Source organism: Aulonocara stuartgranti (genome assembly GCF_965226115.1).
Source record: "Aulonocara stuartgranti genome assembly, chromosome: 4".
NCBI lineage: Eukaryota > Metazoa > Chordata > Actinopteri > Cichliformes > Cichlidae > Aulonocara > Aulonocara stuartgranti.
The window spans coordinates 37,694,869-37,710,187 of NC_138942.1; the positions used below are offsets into that span (position 1 = coordinate 37,694,869).

General features: G+C 41.4%; 2 protein-coding genes and 2 long non-coding RNA genes across 4 annotated transcripts in view; 1 reads left to right on the forward strand and 3 right to left on the reverse strand.

The window, feature by feature from the left end:
* Window positions 1-643, forward strand: part of LOC309704931 (protein NLRC3-like) — a 21,354-nt gene extending 20,711 nt beyond the window's left edge. The window contains exon 10 of the mRNA XM_082530444.1: window positions 1-643. This exon is cut by the window's left edge and continues 369 nt beyond it. Within this exon, the coding sequence (XP_082386570.1) occupies window positions 1-176 (176 nt within the window). The 3' untranslated portion in view covers window positions 177-643.
* Window positions 1-15,319, reverse strand: part of LOC309705063 — a 270,569-nt gene that overhangs the window by 120,330 nt on the left and 134,920 nt on the right. The gene's annotated exons all lie outside the window — the stretch shown is intronic.
* Window positions 1,310-8,107, reverse strand: LOC309704991 (uncharacterized protein). The gene is made up of 5 exons (XM_082530581.1): window positions 7,826-8,107; window positions 4,745-4,813; window positions 4,590-4,638; window positions 3,499-3,591; window positions 1,310-3,227 (listed from the first exon to the last, which is right to left on the reverse strand). Exons 1-5 carry the CDS (start codon window positions 7,963-7,965, stop codon window positions 2,916-2,918), a joined length of 663 nt encoding a protein of 220 aa, XP_082386707.1. The 5' UTR covers window positions 7,966-8,107; the 3' UTR covers window positions 1,310-2,915.
* On the reverse strand, window positions 11,786-14,268 carry LOC309705042. The gene is made up of 3 exons (XR_014276452.1): window positions 14,104-14,268; window positions 11,953-12,139; window positions 11,786-11,849 (listed from the first exon to the last, which is right to left on the reverse strand). It is a non-coding gene; the product is annotated as an uncharacterized lncRNA (long non-coding RNA).

A 15,319-nucleotide genomic window follows, 5' to 3' on the forward strand; every position in this document is an offset into this window, starting at 1 on the left:
CCTCCTCTGTCTCTAACAGAGCAGCAGTGTATGTGGACTGTCCTGCTGGCACTCTGTCCTTCTACAGAGTCTCCTCTGACACTCTGATCCACCTCCACACCTTCAACACCACATTCACTCAAACTCTTTATCCTGGGTTTTGGTTCTCGTCTGGTGCCTCAGTGTCCCTGTGCTGAGTGGAGTGTAAAGAGTGTCTCCTGTTACAGAAACACTCTGACTGTTGAACAGATAGTTCAGTCTGTACATGTCTGTCTCTTTCACTCACAAACACGTTTTCAGATTCATGGATTCAATCAGTTGATGTTTGAAACTCTTCTAAATGATTCCTTGTAAACTTCTTCCTCTTCAGTCACAAACAAACAGGAAGTGATGTCACATGTGTTCCTGTCCACACAGCAGAATGAGTCTATTGCTGACAGTGATGTACAAACAGAGTGAGCATTTCTGAGGCCCAAAATAAACTGAGTAGTTCACTGAATGAACAATGGACTGTGAGCTCAGTTCCTTCATCATTAGTATGGATTATATATGTATATGTATTATATTAGTATCATATATATCAGGTGCTGCTGCTTTCAGTCATTGTGCAAATGTGCTGTTTGTAAGCTTGTAAAGCTGCAGTCAGCTGAGACTGAAGAAGTCACCTGATCAGTGAGCAAACGTTTCTGAAAACGTCCAGATGAACAGAATCAACCTTTTGGGATCAGCCAGCAATGCAGCATCATTGTTGTTCAGCTTCAGAGGTTTGCAGGAATGAACTGATGACCAGAAACAGCTGCAAAGTCCAAGAAAATACCAGCTGGAGTTCAGCTGCATTTGAAGAAGTCAAAGAAAAGTAAGGATGGCAAAGGGCGACGTTTTCTTCCAAAGAGCTGCAAACATGGTCGACGCCTCATTAGAAGAATCATCTGGACATTTTTGAGGAACTCTAACCAAGAAAGCAACGTCACACAGATCCAACAGACAGTTTCCATGACTGCAAGTGTTGAGTGGAAAAATGCTACATTGCATTATTGCATCCTCTCACCACAGGAGGCGCTGTTGGCACCACTGATTGCTGATCAGCTGTTCTCTGATGATCTGATTGATACTGTGAATAACGGGACTCACTGAACTCTGTGACACAGTGAAGATTACAGAGTTTAACTTCAACATCTGACTGACGTCACACAGACAGAAGGATGAACCAGTGAGGCACAGAACACAGTTACTGGAGATACTGGATCAGCTCCATGTGAACCTCTGATGGAGAAGCTGCTGAGCCAGAGAAACATCAGGACATGACAGCAGCTGCACTTATCTAACAACATGTAGCAGAGCTGATCTATGTTAGAGGATCTATCACAGCAGCTGAAGCCAAAGTCCAACACTGGATACCAGCTGAGCCTGTGCTGAGTGTAGTGTTACAGGAAAAGGGCAGAAACACTGGTAGCTCCCAGTGATGCTGACTGGGGCACAGAGCTGAATGATGCAGCATCAGGACACTGTTTCAGTCTGACTGACAGAGAAACCTGTAGCTGTATCTACATGTGAGGCAGAGGCCACACAAGCAGCTTTCTATGTTTCACAGTGACTGAGATCTTCAGTGGGGGTGGACATGCTCCTGTACAGACCTCTGAGGAGAACCAAGGTGCAGTCAAAGAGTCCAGTCTGTCCTCACAGATGTGAACATGTGCTTTCATCAGGTCTGCTGTCAGCTAGCAGGCTCACATCAGAATCACTGTTCCTGAAAAACACAGTCTGTGTGACATCATCAGTCAGCTGATGGTCCCAGATCTGAATGGTTTCTGTCTCTACTGCACTCAAAAAAATAATTCATTGGATGAACTTAATTTCATCTTGCCACCTATATTCCATCTAAACAAATCATGTTATATCAATCCATCTTGATTGTGTTGTTTCAACACTAAATATGTTTGTAAGTGTAACATAATTTAAACATTAACATTCAGTTAATTTGATTTTTATTCAGTTAACATGTTTGTACCAAGTTAGTCTAATTAATTTAAATTCATGTTATATTGTTTAAACACTTTGGCACATCAAAAGTCAGTCTTGTTACATGAACTAGTAAAATATTTGTTTGTTACACCAATGTTAATCTTGTTGAATGAACAAATGTAATTTATGTCTGTAGTACTTACACCAATCATGTTTCAGTTAGTGTTTGTATTGCTTATGTAAACATTACTTTTAATTAAATTAATGAAACATACATAAATGATAACTTGCAAAACCATCTCTTTTATTTTGCTTGAACATTCTTAAAACAGTTGGCAGGATCCCAGTTCAGCCTAGCTTTCTCCCCTTTAACCATCTCATACTAAGACCACAGAACTTCCAGATCAAGACATGCTGACTGAAAGAAAAAATACAATAAAATAACCCTAATAATAAAAATGAAATAAGTCTGTTGAATAGTTTGCAGACAAAAAATATTATCCCCAAAGCAACTTTCGTAAAATGTAGTAAAATATGCATTGCAAACAACAATATGAATTTTAACACAATTTAAAGCTCAGACATAACATTCAACATTACTATGTTGCTTGCATACATTAGTCCTCCATTTAATCAGGCTGTATCCATTAATAGTGACTTTATGCTATTTAACGTGTGGAGAAAACATTCAATTTTGAGTATAACTGCTCCACTCAAACAATTTGTGAAAACCAGTGTGCATTTGCCTTTGTAACAATTGCCATCTGGCAAAAATCAGTGTTTACACTTAAACTGTATAAGACTTTAAGTTATGAACAAACAATCTTTGTATAATAGCCGCAGAGCAAACCACATAGTTTATATGAACATTTTATAACTTACAATTTTAAACTTTAAAACAGTAAACACATATTTGCATTGCAAAAACCTTGAAAAAAAAATATCTGGCTTGCCTGAGTCTGTTTCAAGCTCATTCACCCCATTAGCTTGTTTTTTAGGAACTGTGCCTTGGATGACAACCTCTGTCCATCCAGCTTCATGATAATCTTTTGCAAGACTTCAAAAGTGCATTTGAGCTCCGGTGGGTAGCTTAGGTTCAGACAGTATATCAGTCCAAATAACAGAGCACAAGCAATTGCAATGCTCCTCAAACCAGTGAGAACCTCCACGCCTTCAATCAGGACACCGATGTTCTCTGGGTCATCTCCAGGCTCCGCACCCTCCTGATGTATGACATACACTCCCATCACAGTTTGTTCCATGGCTTCAGTGTTGGCCTCAGTGTTCTGTGACGTAAAATACAATAATACATTTGTTTGAGTCTAGATATGAAAAAAATAAAGGAATTGAGCAATCAGCGTGAATATGCTGATATATTTACTAAATTCTATGTCTCTGGTTTCACACCTCAGAAATTTGACATGAAACAAAACAAGGACCAATTGCAATATCTTTTATTCACACGTGGTGTCACATTTTACCATTTCATATATTGAAATTACCCATAACTCCTGGAGCAAATTACATAACACAGAACAACTTGTGAATGTAACTGACCGTATATTCCTTCACAAGTTTCTCATGGTCTTCATTCAGGTAGACACACAAGGACTTCAGGATGCATGCTCGTCTTGCATGTATTGTGTCATCCTAAGAAAAAAGGGAATCCATAATGACAATATTTAGCTTTTAGGCAGCAGTTTGAAAAAGGAATACTTAGTTTGGAAGAGTCCAAAAGGCCACATGGTAAATAGACTGGTTCTTATATAGCGTTTGTACTGAAATGACTTCCTTTGGTCTATCGATAAAAAATACTCAACAGGCTCTACAACCCTAAAATTTTGTATGTAGTATAGTTTTCTTTTATAAGGAGTGGCAAGAGGGCCACACTTTCCCAATATTTTAGCCACAGGGTTAGAAACACATACAGAATTTGCAAGCTCTTCAATAACAGCCTGACTAATATGGAGGTTAAGGCTCTTAAAAATTTCTCTAATTGTACGCTTTGTCAGAGGTACACTAGCTGAACTCAACAGAAAAACTAACTCCTCTAAGAACTCATCTAATCCTTTTGCTGGAACATGAAATATGTGTTCCAATTTCAACAATATTACTGCTAATTTCCGTTCAATTAGTTCGGGCTGATTTTCAACAGCACTATTATCACATTCTGTCACTGACTCACTTTCAAATTCACCATAGGATACATCTTCAGAACAGCTAGCCCTTACGTTATCAGAGGACTCTATCACTTGAACTGGGTCCACACGTGTAACTACCCTGTCTTTAAAATCTTTAAGTGTGTGTGGATGATGCTTCCTCTTGTGTGTATAAAATGTATTGTAAATATTTGTCTTGAAAGGGCAACCAAGAAACACACAACTAACTGTCTCGTTACTTCGCAGATGTGTTCCAATATGGACAAAAAATCTCTCTCAGAGAAGACGTCACTGCAGTCACATAACTCACATTTAAAAGTTACTGAACTTGAAGCTGTCTGTGTAAACTGAGATGAATGAGCTTTATAGACATGAGTGTTCAGTCCACTCCAAGTCTTAAATGTGCACGGACAATTAACATATATGCACAGATAATGTTGACCTATTCCGTAATGATGATGTAGTTTATAATGTTGAAGTAATTTGTACCTGCTGCTCTCTCTGGTAACACAATGCTTGCACTGCCACATACACGTCACTGATAAAAAATGAAATATGCATTAGAAAACGTCAAGGAGATTAAACTTCTGCATCATCCAAAAAAAATAAATAACATAATAATAATAAGGCAAACATGAACTTACCATGTATTGTTGAGGAGGTGCATAAGAATCTCAGAGCATGGGAATGTGGCTTTATTTTGTGATGTATTTCTGGGGAGAGAAATTAATTAAAACAAAGTTATTACTCTGACAAATTTGTGTTAATATCTACATACTGTGAAATGTGAAGACTGTTACGGTGCGTACACACCGAACGCGATAGACGCGACCAGAGCTTCAGGTTTACATGTAAAGTCAATGGAGGAGCACGATGAAGCGCGACTGGAGGTCCAGCTAAACTTCGGAAGCAGATTTGCATTGAGAAAACGCTTTTCTGCCTACTTCACACGACTGACGCCTTTGAAGCGCGAAGTAAAATACGCGCTGCAGTTTGTGTGGTGCATTTTGTGCATTCGCGCTTATCACGTCTACTGCTCCAGCTGGTAAAATCTGCGGGACAGCAGCTCCTCAAACTCGGCAAGGGACAGAAGGTGGTACAGCTGAAAGCGGCCGTCATCCAGACGGAGCTTCTGGAGCAAGTGGTGAAACTCACCAAACTGCTCACGCTTGTGGAAGACCTGATGGACCCAGGTACGGTGAGGACGTCCTTTAGGCACTGCTCTGCTCTCCACAGCAAATAGAGAAGGGAGACTCTTTCTTCAAACGCTAGATTGACAGCTGCCATTTTAATAACATACCGTCTGGCACTACTTCCTCCCAGATCTCTTCTTCATACGCGTGAAAATTGCATATAAAGCTCGACCAGTTCATGCTGGACGCGCTTCGAGGTGCAAATGTGCACGCGATCAGCTAGGGGCGTCTATCGCGTTCGGTGTGAACGCACCGTTAGTCAGCCTAATGCAGAGCACCAGAGAAACTATAACCCGAACAATTATCCACCTAAATCATTCTGAATTCAAAAACTAAGTGAATATATTACAAAAAAAGAAAATGCACATGCAATTATTGTGACAGATTTTATCTTACTCCTTGTTATTAACTCCCCTAAACGCTGGTTTAGTTGAATTAAACCTTTCATCAATCCAGTTAATGCGGTTGCCCGCGACTAAACTCCACTGACAAAAACAGGAATTTTAGATAGAGCATCATAAAACACTCATAAAATCACCAAAACCATGTCGGTCAGTCTTACCACTACTACCAACAATCACCAACTCCGGTTAAGCAGAAAGTAACCTGTCATTCACGGAGCTATATGCGAAGACGTTACGGCTCTACGCGGCTTTCCCGCTCTTCAAAGTTAGCTAACTCCAGAGAAGAAAAACAGTCCTACCAACGCAGATAACCATGAAACACACCTCATTCAAAGTCGACAGAAACAAAAACAAAAACGAACTTACCAAAATAACCTCATCAGTTTTTGCTCTGTTGCAACAATTAGCGACTCCGGTTAAGTTTTTAAAAAAACATTAAATTCACCGACTTACATTTGAAAAATGCTTGGGTCTACAACCTCCCTGCTATATATAAAACTCCTCTAAATCTCCACACTACACAGGTAAAAAATTTTAACTACCGTATTTTCACGACCATAAGGCGCACTGTACTAAAAGGCGCAGTCTCAGTTATGTGTGCCATTACTGTATTTAACACACACATAAGGCGCACTGGACCATAGGGCGCATACAAGTACCGTATGCGTATTTAAAAATAAAGCAGGAGCAAACCTGAGTTCGGTACCTTACTCACATTTCTATTACCGGTAATCGTCATCATCAACAACACACAAGCATACAAGTGTGCGTATTTAAAAATAAAGCAGGAGCAAAACAAAGTTTGGTACTCACATTTTTATCATCAATCAAACCCATGGAAGTCCTCATCCTCTGTGTCTGAATTGAACAGCTGCGCTAAATCTCCATCAAACATGCCAGGTTCACTGTCTTCACTGTCAGAGTCACTTTCCGTGCCGTGCGGCTCCTCGGAAATGATGCCGGCTTTTGCGAAAGCTCGAACAACAGTGCCAGCAGACATGTTAGCCCAAGCATCTACAATCCATTGGCAAATTGTGGCGTAACTCGCCCGGCGCTGCCTTCCACTCTTAGTGAAACTGCGTGGAAAAAACCACCTGGTCTCCTTACATACACCTCCCTCAGCCACTCTTTCATCATTTCCTCATCCATCCAGCCCTTTTCATTTGCCTTAATGATGATTTCTGCTGGAAACTTCTCTTTAGGCAAAGTCTTTCGCTTAAAAATCACCATAGGCGGCAGTTTCTGTCCATTAGCATGGCAGCCAAGCACAACAGTGAAAGAAGACTTTTCATACCCCGTTGTGCGTATCGCTACCATGCTGGTCCCCTTCTTCTCCACAGTGTGACTCACCGGGATGTCAAAAGTGAGCGGGACCTCGTCCATGTTAGTGATGTGGCTGGGCTGGATGTTTTTGTCGCCGATGTGTTTGCTGTAGTAGGAGCGGAAGATGGCCAGCTTTTCCTTATAATCCGCTGGAAGTTGCTGCGCTACCAAGACGGACCTCCTTGGAAATGTTCAATGTTCATCTCTTCAGCTAGTGAAACTGCTTTTAGCCGAATGGTGAAGTCGAAACGCTTCTCCAGCTCGTTCTTTGCTCGATGATCCACCGCTCATGTCTTTCCTCCAACTCGGGCCACCTCGCCTTATTTCCGCGGAAACTCAGCTGCGTTTTCTTGACCTGCCGGAGCTTGTTTTCTAGCTTCCTCCATTTGCGAACCATCGATTCGTTAATCTTAAATTCTCTCGCCGCTGCTCGATTTCCATGTTCCTCCGCGTAGCTGATGGCCTTCAGTTTAAACTGTGCTTCGTAAGCGTGTCTCTTTGCCATTTTCAGGGTTGTTAAAACAACGATGTCCTGCATAATGCACATACCTGTTCTTTTATACAGGTATGTGCGATTGTCCTGGTATATACGATCAACGCCCACACTTCACCCTTTAACGTTCTCATGGTGTTCTCTACTACGTTCTCCTTACAACACACAGGGCGCACTGCGCTATAGGGCGCGCCGCACTTTTTGAAGAAAATCTAAGGCTTTTAAGTGCACCTTATGGTCGTGAAAATACGGTAATAGTATTTATCTCTCACTCCACTAACCTAAATAAATATATCAAGAAATATTACTTACCTCACTATCAGGTATGCCAAAGAAGTAACTCCACGTGCGCTCGTTAACTTCTCAACGGACCTTTCCGCATCCGGTGGGCGTGGAGCATGCGCAATACATGACGCTATCAGAGCCGTTGGTTTGATGGACCTCATTCTCATTGGATTGCCATGAACGAATTTAACTCATCAAAGTTTTCTTTGATTTATATTCAACAAAAAAGAATGAATCATTTAATGAGCATAAAAATGATTTCTTCATGTGATGTAAACATATTACTACTTTGTTAATCAAACACATGCCCTAGTTGATTTTTTTGAGTGTGAGGAAGTCAGAGAATATCACTGAGGTGTGGATCAGGTCTGAGTGAGCTGTGGAGGGACAGCTTTAAACAGTCCACAGGTCTCACGTCCTGCTCAGTCTGGTAGCAGATACCTCGTATTGTTCCAGATGTGCTGACATCAGCAGCAGCAGCACAGCTGTGTGATACCATGAATCTCAGTTATTGATCCAACACACAGTAAATACAAAGATCAGGATTTCTGAGAGTAATCATTATGAGTCTGAACACATGATCACTGAATGTTAGTCTCCACAATAATAAGCTAACACAAGCAAACACAGCTTTCAGCTCTTATTTTGAAACTGGCTTATTTAGAGAGCTGTGATGTGAGCGTGCCTGGCTCTGAGGCACTTGGGTCAGCCTCTGTTGTTTAGAAGTGTTACAGACTGTGAATGACACAGACCTGTCAGTTTCCATGTTTGTCTGTAACACAGCTCAGGGCTCCATGCTGAACGCATCCATCCAGTGTTATTGATCCAGGACTGATACCAGCATTGGGATCAATACTACAACACACAATCACATGTGTCCACGTGATGTGTTTGACCAGCTTTATTCATTAATGATCAATCAGCTTATTTACTGCATCTGAGTCCAGCTTCATTTAAATGATCCAACCATGAAAATTACATCAGTCCTACAGAAGCACTTCATGCTAACAGGAAGTCATTGATTAAGGTGGAATAACACAGAGACACAACCACTCACAGCTAACCTGACCCCACTAACTGCATGTGTTTGGACTGTGGGAGGAAGCCGGAGTACCGGAGAGGACGCACACAAACACGGGAGAACATGAAGCACTGAAACAAAGATGGTGGATTTGACCTCAGGACCAGGCGGGGTTACGGGGGTCATGACCCCCCAATAATAGATCCAGCTACACTGAAACTGTCAATTTCATTTACTTTTACTGTTTTAAAGCTATCAGGCTGCTTTGTGGCTCACTCAATACTAAACTAAGATACTTTCAGTGTGAATCATTTGCAGGAACACAGGCAGGATTTAAAGTGCAGAACTTTACAGTCTCTGTCTCAAAGTTGGTCTGAACATGCTAACAGCTCTTTGTTTTTTTCAGTTTTCACTGGTTTGATGTAATGAAAGAAATTTTAAAGAAGCAGACGATTGTTGTTATTTTAGTTCTATAGTTTCATAAATCGTGGTGTGGATCTAAGTCAACATTCAGAATAAATAAGATAATACAGCACTTTGATGGTTGCCTTTGTATTTTCCCAGCAGTGCTCAGGTTGGTTCTCGGCTACATTTACATACAGATGTTAATGTGTTCAGCAGCTGGACTCATCTGAGGAAGGAACATTGGAAAGGTGCTCAGTGCACAACTGCATCACTAATTTTATGTAAGACCCTGTGTTTTATTGTATTTATATATTTGTAACATTTGACTCAAACACTTTTGGGAAGGATGAAAATGTTTTCAGGAGGAAGTTTTTCCTTCTGTCCGACTGCAGTACACACAACACTGCGTCTCCCTCCCTTATCACACTTCCTCAGGCTGGTGATGAGCGCCCCCTGGTGTCAGTGTTGATGACGTCATGCACAGTGAAACATAAACGGTGTCTGTTAATAAAAAATCATGTGTCCATTTTCATGTTTGCATCATGTTTCTGTAAAATCATCAGCTGTTTCTGAACCTTCTTCATTGTTTGACTCATTCCAACAGCTGTGAGCTGTGATGGAGTCAGAGCAGCTTCATCACTGATGTTCAGGTGAAGCTGAACTTAATAAACTGTAGAAATGATCAGGATTCAGGCTGGATGTGTAAAACACTTCTGTGTGAGGTCGCAGTGCTTCATATGTGTGTGTGGGCTGAAGCACACACGTGTGAGTCCTCAGAGGTTTCACACACATCACTGCACACACTTATAATCCTAGTTTAAGCTTGTGGATCATATCGGACACATCAGCAGCTCTTTGGAGACAAAGATTTGAGATTTAAGATGAGTCATAGTCTTTCTATCCATGGTAGCTTCCACTGCTGAGGCTCGGGAAACATGAAGAGGATAATTAAGAGCAAGCATCAGCTCTGTCTCATCTAACTACACAGTATTATGATCATGCACTTATGTCTCAAACTAAGACACAATGAGACAAAATGAGTTCTGTGAGTCTTTAGATTATCAGTAAATTCTGGTGACAGTTTGACGCTCAGTGGAGCCATTTTTGGTTTGTGATGAGTGTTTTGTGAGCTTCTGTTTTGTGAATCGCTCTTTGTAATTTAGAAGATGGTGCAGAAATGTGCGCGCCCTTATCTGAGAGGACACGGAGAGAGTGTCGCAGACTCGAGGTGAGGAGATAAACCTCGGAGCTGGACGGCCTGCACGTTACCCATGTGCATCTTTTCAGTGACATCAAGTGAACCCATAATAAGCATTTCTATGTCTTAGACATCATGTCCATTTCTAATGAGAGATTATTTTTAAATGAGGGAAACCTGGTCTAACAACACGCTTCCAACAGAGCTAAAGGTTCACCACAGTGAGACGGTGGGACTCTGATAAGAACTGAAACACTGTGTATGAACAGCTGAGACAAAACTATATATAAACACTCATTTATTCCAGTTTAGTTTGCAATGATTTTAAAGTAATGTGGAACGATTCATGTTCGTGAGCTGTTACAAACACAACTATTGATTTGTCTATATATGGTCGGACTACAAGGCTCGTGTTGAGGCTCTTGGAATAATGTGTGAATTACAGCAAGAAATGATGGTTTTCCATTTTACCAAAGTGGAATAAAATCACCACAGCAAAGAAATCATGTTATTGTCTGCAGCTAAAATATATGGTGAACATGGTTTTATAATAATGTGCAAACACAACCTCACTCTGCTCTATACGAGGAGCCAACCACAGCTGTCCGGGTCTTCATCCACCACCTCCACCATCTTTGCTCATCATCATTCACTTAATTGCTGATTGGTTTAAATCAAACTCCATTACAGGTTCAACTCCATTATATAACAGCATGTTGACTTTGGATCTGGTGTGCAGTGCCACCTTAAAAGATGAGGAAACTAAGAGATTACAAAAAAAGAAGTGGAGGAGTTAAAGAGCTGCAGCAGATTAACAGTTTCTGACAGTCATGTGTTAGAAATAGGACGATTAGATGAGCTGAGGGATCCATCTACTGCTCAGTGAAGCCTCATCAGAAACAGTCTCAGTGGAAGGATGGCTCTATTGTTAAGGAAGGACACAGGCAGAAAGACTGGCGTCTGTCACACAGGAACTGGACTGAAAATCAGCTGCACATATTCATCAGTACGTGCAAACATATTATAGGTGTGGAATTCAGGACAGTACCATCAGAAGTTGATCCACTGTGCAAATGTCTGATTGGCAGTGGCTTCATTTTTCACTATGAACAAACTGCTAATGCAGCATCACAGGACGTCAGCCATGGATTGGCCTCCCCAGACCTCAACATTACTGAAACATCTTAACAGAGGATGGAAACAAAGGGAACCAACATCCAAGAAAAGACCAAGACTCCAGGCTGTGCTGAATTATAAAGGTGGACTGACCTCCAGGGTCCTTAGTATCATATAAGCTCAGTTTGTGTCTTATATACTTTCCATTTATATAACAAAATATATAGAAACGAGGGTGGTTTAAGATGTGTGTAGAGTTTTATTCATTATCTTTAGACAAACAAAGAAAGCACCATCCATTCGTCTCCAGTCTGTATGAAAAACAGGGGAAAGGTCAAATTAAACCTTTGAAATTCCTTTCACAATAAATCCATAAATAAACAAAATAAAACATAGAAAAGTGTTTAAACCCACTTTTCCATAAAGCTGTCAATAGGAAATGTTCCAGTAAACATGTCTGTGTTTCTGCTGTTTTCCTTTCATGCGTCCACAGCTGACAGGTAACCCTATTGGAGTCGCCATAGTGACGGGTGGCGTCTCAGCTTCAGCGTGTTGATGGGCACAGCCATGGTTACCACAGCTGGAGTTGGTGTACGGCGAGCTGTGAGAGGACAGAGATGGAGAACGCACATTTAACTCTTTAACAGGAGATACGTTACGACTAACAGACGACTGCTGTCTACATGATGTCTTTGCAGCCCTTATGCTACATGTTACACAACTTTTCTTCATGCCAACAAGACTGAGGTGCCACATAGTCGACACATACAGCTGATTATGATGCATGTTTTACTATTGCTATGTTCACATCATCTGCTTGGCTTTATTACTGAAAGCCTGGAGATCCTCTGACGTGTGCATGGCTGATGTGAAGTATGATTAGTCCTACATGACATCAACAACAGAGGCAATGAAAGCTTTGTTGTTAACAGGTTGTAGGTAAAGTCAAATGTCTACTTCTACACTTGTGTTGGGTAAAGTTCTTCTCACTGCAGCAGATTTATATCTGTGCTTTCACAGGGCGTGATGTGGAGCTCAGCGCTGAGGTGCAGGTCTCCTTGGAGACGCCATCCTGGCTGAAATATTATCATGCTTCCAAAACATTTCAGCTTTTATTTTGAAAGAAACAAGACTTGAAAACGAGTCCCCTTCTTCCTCTTTGTCTTTGTTCTTCAGAGGAGTGTCACCTGGACAAACTCAGGGCTGTTCTAGAGCCTTTCTTATTATTTGACTCCATAGAAATAAAACTGAATGGAATCAAACAAAAACTCCCAAACAGCTAAAACACTTTGCTTTATTCTCTTTTTTAACAAATACGTTGAAGTCCATCCACAACAACACAGCTGAGATCTCCTTTGTAATCAAGTGTTTCCATCCTTTGTACAGATCTGCATACAAAACAATCATTTACGTCCCACAGAAGTCTAGTTACACGTAACTATACAAGAACTGGTGAATGACAGAAACATGAGACACATGATCACAGGTGATAACAAAAAGAGAAAGAATTCATGTGTTAGTGATGTTTTTCAGCCCTGATGGCTCATGTTGGAGAAACAAGCTGAGGTACGTGGAAAGTTCACACACACAAGTGGGCGTGAGCGCACACACACAGAGAAACACAACTGAAGCATCTGTTTGCTGTTTCTGCTTTCATCATCTCTGCTGCTGTGTCAGGCTGGGGTCTCTCAGTGACGTGGTTGAGGTGAAGTATGACGAGTATCCCTGATTCAGTCCATCGAGACAAAGGGCAAAGAAAGCTGTTGTTAACAAACTCTATGGTGATGTGGCGTTTAGCTCTGACTCTACGCTCTGCTGAATCCTTTGAACCTGCTGATCAGTAAAGCTCTACGTGCTGCAGCAGATTGAGCTCATCTGTGTTCACAGGTGTGGACCTCAGCGCTGAGGTGCAGGAGACTTTCATTCAGTTCTCCCTGCAAACAGCATCCAGCCTGGAAATACTGTCATCTTTCCCACAAACGGTGCTCTTATCTCAGAGAAGAAGTCTGATGTAAATAACTGCAATCAACAGTGATGTTCTGCACAGATCACTTTTCCATTTTGCTCTCTAGATGAGTCCCAGCTGCCTGACCTTGTGTCCAGGTGATCGTCTCACTGAGGAGCTTTTGTTCTGAAAATCTCACGTCCATCACCTGTTTCCTTTTTACTATCTCTGCTCTTTCTTTATTCACAATGCTCATAATATCACACAATTATATTCATCACCTGCATGTTTTTATCCAGCTGCTGTTAGAACCAAACAAATAAAAAGGATGAAAAGCCTGAAATCCTTTGATTTATTACATTTGAAACAAATATGAGAGCATCCCTAACAGCACAGCTGAGACCTTTGTTTTAATCAAGCCTTTGTATCGACACACTTGTAAAGATTCATATACAAAACATAATAGAATAAATCAATATAAAATACACATAATCACAAAAATGCAGCCATGTTGTGAGTTTGCATCTAAAACATGCATGTTTCCCTTTGTACAGGCAGATTTACAGCAGACAAAGCAACACGCTGATCGACTTTGACCGCTGCAAAAACAAAATACCCACCAAGTCTGAAGTCGATCAGAGGAACTGTTGACAGACTGACAGACAAACAGATGCTTGATTCATTAGTGCGATTAAATGTTCTTCTTTAGCAGCATCACTTCATGTGTTTGTGTTCCAGGAATAAAGGTCTGTTTAAACTGGACGTCTCCTCAGCATCACTCGTGCTGTCGTGGTTTCAAAGCTGTGCAGAAAGAATCTGAGGGATGATACAGAGGTGACCAAAGTTACAAACATCCAGCTGTGCTGCAAATGTTTGCAGAGCTCCAAACTCTTTGGCTTTCTGCAGAGCAAGTATGGAAGAAGCACCTGAGCTAACTTCAGTTTAGACGATATGAGGAAAAATGCTGCTTCCCAAAGTTTCCTACAAGTATCCAGTTTATATTTAGAGAAGCGAAGGCTCTTTATCCTGACAACTACTCCCTGGTGGATCCCTGTCCTGTGACAGCAGCAAAGACTGTGTATCAGTATCATCAAAGCCACTTCAATAACCAGTGTTTAAAGCTCTCTAGCAGATGGACTTCAGTGGCAGCAGCCTCTGTCTGCTGTGTCCAGAAGGTTCTCTGATGAAGCACACAGCAGATGCTGCACTACAACAGCAGCAGCAGCTCAGCTTCAGTTTGCTTCGACGCCCTTTTTGACCTGTGAAACAGCAGAAAATGAAACATTTCAACACCCGTTTGTTAGCGTGAGCTATTCTGCTGTTTTTCATCATTTCACAGGTGAAATAAAATCACATTTACTTCCTGTAGGAGTGATCGTGTCCAGCCTGACTGAGACCATGTGCTCCATCCTGCACAGGTAATAAACCTCTGACATGAAGGGCTGTCAAGTAGTTTTAGACAAATGGGGGTAAAAGAGACGTTAAAAGCTTAAAGAGAAACTACATTTTCTAAGAACTGTCTGACGTTCACCTCTCACACAGTGGATACGATTCTGCCGCTGCAGGAATAATCTTTGTGCTTATGAAACTGTCCATGTGTTTGCAGAAAATGTCACATGTTCAAAGCCATCCCAGCACCTGGGGTTTGTATAAGTGCAGCTGCTGGTGGGGAGATAGTCTCACTCTTCTATATAAAGAGTCAGCAGGCAGCAGATCTTCATCTGTGATCTCCTCCATCATCACGTCTTCACTCTTCAGCAGCTATGGCTTCACTTCGTGCCCTTCTGGGAGTGGTGCTGTGCTCCTCATGGTTTCTGCTTCTGCCTCAGGCCGACT

Coding starts and splice junctions, on each gene's coding strand:
- LOC309704991 (XM_082530581.1), bottom strand. CDS start 7,965: ATGAGAATGAGGTCCATCAAACCAACGGCTCTGATAGCGTCATGTATT. Junction 4,639..4,744: donor CACCTCCTCAACAATACATG/GTAAGTTCATGT, acceptor ATTTTTTATCAG/TGACGTGTATGTGGCAGTGC. Junction 3,592..4,589: donor GTTACCAGAGAGAGCAGCAG/GTACAAATTACT, acceptor CTTTTTTCTTAG/GATGACACAATACATGCAAG.